Source organism: Triticum urartu, chromosome 6 (assembly GCF_003073215.2).
Source record: "Triticum urartu cultivar G1812 chromosome 6, Tu2.1, whole genome shotgun sequence".
Classification (NCBI taxonomy): Eukaryota; Viridiplantae; Streptophyta; class Magnoliopsida; order Poales; family Poaceae; genus Triticum; species Triticum urartu.
In genome coordinates, this window is record NC_053027.1 from 96,382,072 (window position 1) to 96,388,195 (window position 6,124).

The window sequence follows — 6,124 nt, forward strand, 5'->3', positions numbered from 1 at the left end:
GAAGAGGGCGACGGAGTCAATGTCGGAGAGACCAAGGCAGCGGCGGGGTGGCGTCTCCGGGAGGCGACGTCGCGGCAAAAGGGGGGCTCTGCCCCGATCCAGACGAGGGAGGGGAGAGAGGCATGGGGGGGGGAATCGAGGGAGAGGGGATCGGGGTGTGGGGAACGCGGGGAGAGAGTGGGTTCGGTAGTGGGCTAGGGTTTGCGGGTGGTGGGGGGGTTATGCGAGGAGAGATGGGCCGACCGGGGTGAGCTGGCCGACTGGACCGGCCTGTTGGCTAGCTGGGCCAGTTGGCTCAGTTGGCCCGGGGGTCTCCTCTCCATTTTATTTTCTAATTAAAACTTTGCTATTGTTTTCTATTAAACTGTAAACAGTTTTGTTAGATAAGAGACTTGTCTCATAAAACAAGCAAATTATTTCTACGAGTAAAAAAATGTTCGAGGCCAAAATGAGTTGTCTAATCATTTCTAGAAATTGAAAAGGCCAATTTTAAATGTTGGCAGACCACTAAATAAATTCCCAGGGGCACTTTGGAATCCCAAAAGAGGTTGGTTCCAACATGATAAATAACCAGAGATTATTTGCCACACTTTAAACATTTTAGTTTTCATGTTTGGCAAATTTGAATTTTTGACTTTAATTTGAATTTGAATTAGAATGGTGATTTGGATCAAGTGAAGATTAACAACAGTAACATGATGACATGGCATCATTAACAGGTGATTACTGTAGCATGACATTGGGGGTGTTACACTAACCCTAGCGGGATGAACCCTAATCCGTGGGGGAGGCGAGAGGCGAACATGCATACCTGGCTAGTGACTTCTTTGCCGTCCCAAGAAGAGCTCGAGGACTGGTCGCTCCAAGAAACCATGGGGGAGCGGCGAAAGGCGGCGAGTCGACAGTGGCGACGCCGGCGGTGGTCGGGGTCGAGAGAGAGGAGAGCGAGAGTGATGAACTGGCTGGTCTGGTTCGAACACCGTCCGGTGTGGGCCACTTAAACGGGCGCGCCGAAACGGCCGTCTCTCTCCGTCTAACGGCGTCCATCAACACGCGCCACGTCAGCCTGACAGGCGGGACCCACCTGTCGGATTCGTTGTTTTCTGGGCTAAAACACAGCGTCAGTGCTCCGCGTTACAGATTAGCCCCATTGTTGGTAGTTTTTTGTGAACTGCCTCAAATGTGGTACCGATCTGTTACCCTAGCCCATAATGTGGTGGTTTTGAGTAAATAACTAAGGATGGCAATTTTATCCATGGACATGGATACCCATGGATATCCAACCCGAATGGATAGGGTTTGGATATGCTTTTGCGCCCATGAGTAGCGTCCAAACCCGATCCGATTACTCATGGATAGGGCATGGACATAATCTTGTACCCATGGATATATCCAAACTCGACCCGATCGTCTGACTTAATGAGCAATATTCTGCTATCCCTACCCCATAGTCACATGTTCCACTATAATTTTATCCTTTATCTAAAACATCCAAAAGAAATTACACAATCCCCACCGAAACATACTCCAACGCACCTTCTCATCCTATTATCTACACTAATTAAATGACTTGTCATTGAGAATCGGTGCCATCTTCTTGAGTTACTCCTCTCATAGCCCTAGAGGAGGTCGCCGCTGCCAGCCGCTACCCCCACGTAAGGTGGATCTCTGCAGCAGCCACTACTGGCCTGCGACAACCCAGCTCCATCTTCGCTTTTCCACACACACATTGATGCATGGCCGCAGTAGTGGGACAATGCAAGGGCTATGACTGCACGGCAGGGAGTGAGCACGCCAATGCAGAGTGCACATTGTGCAATGAGTTATGTCTTATGTATAGGTCTTGAGAGGACCCGATGGATATCCAATGGGTATGGATATCCATCGGATTTGGACATGGTCACAATTTTTCACCCATGGATTTTTTCATGGATGGGCTGAGATTACCTTCATGGATATGGATATGGATTTGGTATTGTTCAACCCGATCCAAACCCAACCCATTGCCATCCTTATAAATAACTCTCGAGAATGTCATCTATTGTATGTTCCTTCTATCTTTACATTTACATCTGCACTACACTGCTCTACTCTTAGACCACTTAATACACTTGTTTATTCACATTGCTACTCCTTCCGTTTCAAATTATTCGTCGCAGAAATGGATGTATCTAGAACTAAAATACATCTAGATACATCCATACCCGCGACAAGTAATTCGAAACGAAGAGAGTAGATGCTAATGTTACTCGTACCTAAGAAATGGTATTTCCGTTTTTGTAAACTACACACAGACACACACACACACACACACAGATATTATCGTATTAATCATAATTTTTCTTTTGCGGTGTCTATATGATGGTGCTCCAAAAGGCCCTCAGATAAGAGATTTAGAGCATGGTGCTGACATGGTTGTTGCAACTCCTGGAAGGCCGAATGATATTCTGGAAATGGGGAAAGTGAGTCTGCGTCAAATAGCATATCTTGTTCTTGATGAAGCTGACTGAATGCTTGATAAGCCACAACTAAGAAGAAGAAAAAAGCGAAAACATCTGTCACGGAGGATCACTGAACGAACCACCTGTTACTCGTTATCGTATATCACCGTACACTTTATTTACTGCTTGATCCTGTAGATCAACGCAATGACCCCTTCACGCACGCCTCACTGGACTGGTCCGACACGATGTTGTAACCGCTGCTGGTCACGTTCCTCAGGTAGCACCCGTCGGTGGCCTCGTACCTGTACGTCTGCCGGACGCCCCGCGACGCCCCGGCGACGCTGCTCCGCCGCGTGTTGCGCAGCGACTGGTACCTGGGCCCCGACGACCACCGGCCGGCGGCTACCGTCGTTTCCTCCAACCCGTGCGTGACGGTCACCTGGGCCGCTCCTGAGTCCAACAAAAGCGGGAACCTCCGGCGCGTCTGCACCGAGTAGTACAGGATGCCGGCGAGGTCCGTGGCGGCGACGCCTGCGTGCGCGACGGTCGTCTGGTTCACCGTCTCGCCGTCGTTGGTGTTGGTGTTGGTGTTGTCGAAATGGAACGTCTGCGTGGCGTTCGTCGTGATGTTCCCGTACGACGACTTCACCCATCCGGTCGCCGACACCTGCCGGCTCGCCGTCGTGCGGGAGGACGTCGTCGCCGCCGCTAGCTCCGGCGCCACGTAGCTCACGAGGGCCGCCGCCGTCGCCGTGCTCCCAGGGTCCAGCCAGAGGTGGAGGTTGGCGTCGACGTACCACACGTCCACGGCGTTGGTCACCGCGAACGCGAACGCGTGCGCCTTGCCGTCCAGCATCTTGCCCAGCAACGGCGTCACCTCGACGTCGTACGTCGGGAGGTTGAAGGAGCCGATGCCGGTGATGGGCTGCCATAGGAGGGGGTTGATGCCGCCGGTGAAGATGACGGGGAACGGCCACGCGGCGCCGGCGAGGACCCCGTCAACACGGACGGTGACCTCGCGGAACGGGCCGTTGGCGTCGGCGCCGGGCTGGTTTGTCCACCAGAACTCGTCGTCCCCGTGGAACGAGACGTAGAGTTCGAGGACCGCGCGGTAGGTGTTGGATGGCAGCGCGACGCTCTTGGACGCGACGTCGGTGGCGTTCTGGATCTTGTACCAGAGCCCGTCGTTGAGAGGCAAGCCTCTGGACATCGGGACGATGAGGTCGGCGGGAGCCACGGCGGGCGGCGGCCTCGTCGGCGTGCGGCGGAAGTAGAGGTGGAGCGTGACGTTGGCGTAGTACACGCCGGTGTACTGGCTGTTGACGAGGTTCTCGACGAAGACGGCGAGGGTGGAGTTGCCGGCGGCGAGGAGGGACGCGTGCCTGGTGACGTCCTTGGAGACGGACCAGACGACGCCGTTCTGCAGCGGCTCGGCGGTGCTGCCGCGGAGGAGCTCGGCGCCGCCGAGCCAGACGCCGAAGATCCTGTCGAACTGGACGCCCCGGCAGGTGGCGCGCCACTCGAGGACGGCGAGGGAGACCGCCGAGGCGCCGCCGCGGCCCAGGCAGGGCGGCGGGGAGTACGCGGCGGTGGCGGGCGGCTTGGTGAAGGTGTACGCGAAGGAGCCGGATAGCAGGAGCGTGGAGCACGGGCCGGAGCTGCCCGGTGGCGGGCGGAGCGGGCGGGCCACCTCGAAGAAGGTGGTTGGCCGCGACGCGCCTGCCGGAGACGGCGCGGCCGCGGCGATGTCGACCGGGGACTTGCGTAAATTACGACGAGGTGAGGCGACGGTGGCTGCTGGGACCAGACAAAGGAGAAAGACAAGGTGAATGCAGGACGCGGCCATGGTTGAGACTCGAGACCAGAGTGGAGGCAATGCTTCCTGACTGCGTGTAGCCGGGAGTGTATCTCGTAAGATCAGGAGCTTGGCTTAAAACTTTATTATTGCAAACATGATGAAAAGGACGGACCAATATCAGGTCAACGTCAACCTCCATTCATGGACGACCTGGAAAGTCTTTCAAAATTCAAAGTCTTGCATTGATGCAAATTGAAATCGGTGGCCATACGGACACCGGCTCAAGCGGGGTCTCCCCGTCTAGTGCCTACCAATGAAAAATCGAGCCCTAGTCCAGTGACTTGACGAACACGTCGTTGCAACAACATTTTATTTATTTATTTATTTTTGAGAAAACTTGTCCAACATCGTCTGAGATGGTTTAGGCATATTCAGCGCAGGCCTCCAGAAGCTCCAGTGCATAGCGGACGGCTAAAGCGTGTGAAGAATGTCAAGAGAGGGCGGGGTAGACCGAATTTGACATGGGAGGAGTCCGTTAAGAGAGACCTGAAGGATTGGAGTATCACCAAAGAGCTAGTTATGGACAGAGATGCGTGGAAGCTTGCTATCCATGTGCCAGAGCCATGAGTTGGTTGCGAGATCTTATAAATTTCGCCTCTAGTCTACGCTAACTTGTTTGGGACTACAGGCTTTGTATAAAAATTTATTTTTAAGAAAGCAAGTCTTTCATCTTCGAGATCGAGGACAAGCATTGTTTGGAGGCAGCAAACAAATCAAGATCCTACATTGATGAAGGAATTCGGGAGGATCAACAACAGCTAAAAGGAGCTGCCACAAAAGAGACCCCCAAACAAAACACGATCGATTACTGCTGCGGCCGGCTATAGCTAGCTCCGCCGCTGACAGCTGCTTGCTTGCTTGGGTGCACCGCTAGCTGCAGGCAGCCAGCGGAAACTGCCTAAAACTCCTTTTGAAATCGCCTTCTCCCGCATGTGTTTATATCAATTACTGGGCAGGTCTTTTTTTTAGAACGAAGGCTTGAGAGAGAGCCCGATTTTGAATTAACAAAGCCATCAACCGGCCAGGAGTTACAACGGACAGCACCTTATAAGAGGAAAACAGAAAAAGACGGCAGATACATGGTGCTACTAGACAACTTACAAACCTCAACAACACCAAGCACTACAACAAAATGGACAACAAAGCTTCGCTTGATGTCGATGAAGTCCCCAGCCGCAGAATGAGCACCATAGGTGGAGCGGAAGCACTAACAAGATGAGACCCATCATAGGCAGGGAGCATGCCCTCATCTGCACCAGGAGTGGTGAGCTGCAACAAACTACCCGAAACCATCTCCGAAGGGGACCCCTGCCCCTCGTCCTGGCTCGAAGTACGCCGTACCGTCGGAAGATGGGGAAGCTCACCCTAGAGCCAGAGAAGATGGCAGCCACGAACAACCTTGAGAGATACTCAGCCCCGCCCCCAGCTGAAACGAGCTCGCCTTGGAAGATCCTCGCCCACACGCATAGAGCCACACACGAAGGGATGAAGCTATCAAGATCGAAGGAGCTGAGGAAGGAAGCGTAGAACGATAAAATCGGACCACGCGACCGTCGATCCCCCTATCCCCAAATCAGAACGCCCTCGCATCTCTTGAACCACCTGAGCGGCACCTCCAGGAAGGTGACGGCGTAGAGCGCCACTGCCGCCCCATCCAAAAGGCTGAGGTTTTCACCCGGGGCGAGAGGGGGAGAGGGGAACAGAACCTCGACGGAGCCTCCAGGGAGGGGCACGGCAACAGTTGACGTCACCGTCGTGGCCGGGCCACACCGGCCAAGGATTTCTCCCGGACTGCCGCCACTCCCGCACCCCAAACGCACCA

The 6,124-nt window shown here is 54.0% G+C and overlaps 1 protein-coding gene across 1 annotated transcript; it reads right to left on the reverse strand.

Moving 5' to 3' along the window:
- Window positions 1–2,325: 2,325 nt before the first annotated feature.
- On the reverse strand, window positions 2,326–4,357 carry LOC125515751 (peptide-N4-(N-acetyl-beta-glucosaminyl)asparagine amidase A-like). Its single transcript, XM_048681254.1, has one exon. The coding sequence runs from the start codon at window positions 4,288–4,290 to the stop codon at window positions 2,641–2,643; it is 1,650 nt and encodes a 549-aa protein (XP_048537211.1). The 5' UTR covers window positions 4,291–4,357; the 3' UTR covers window positions 2,326–2,640.
- Between the last annotated feature and the right edge of the window lie 1,767 nt (window positions 4,358–6,124).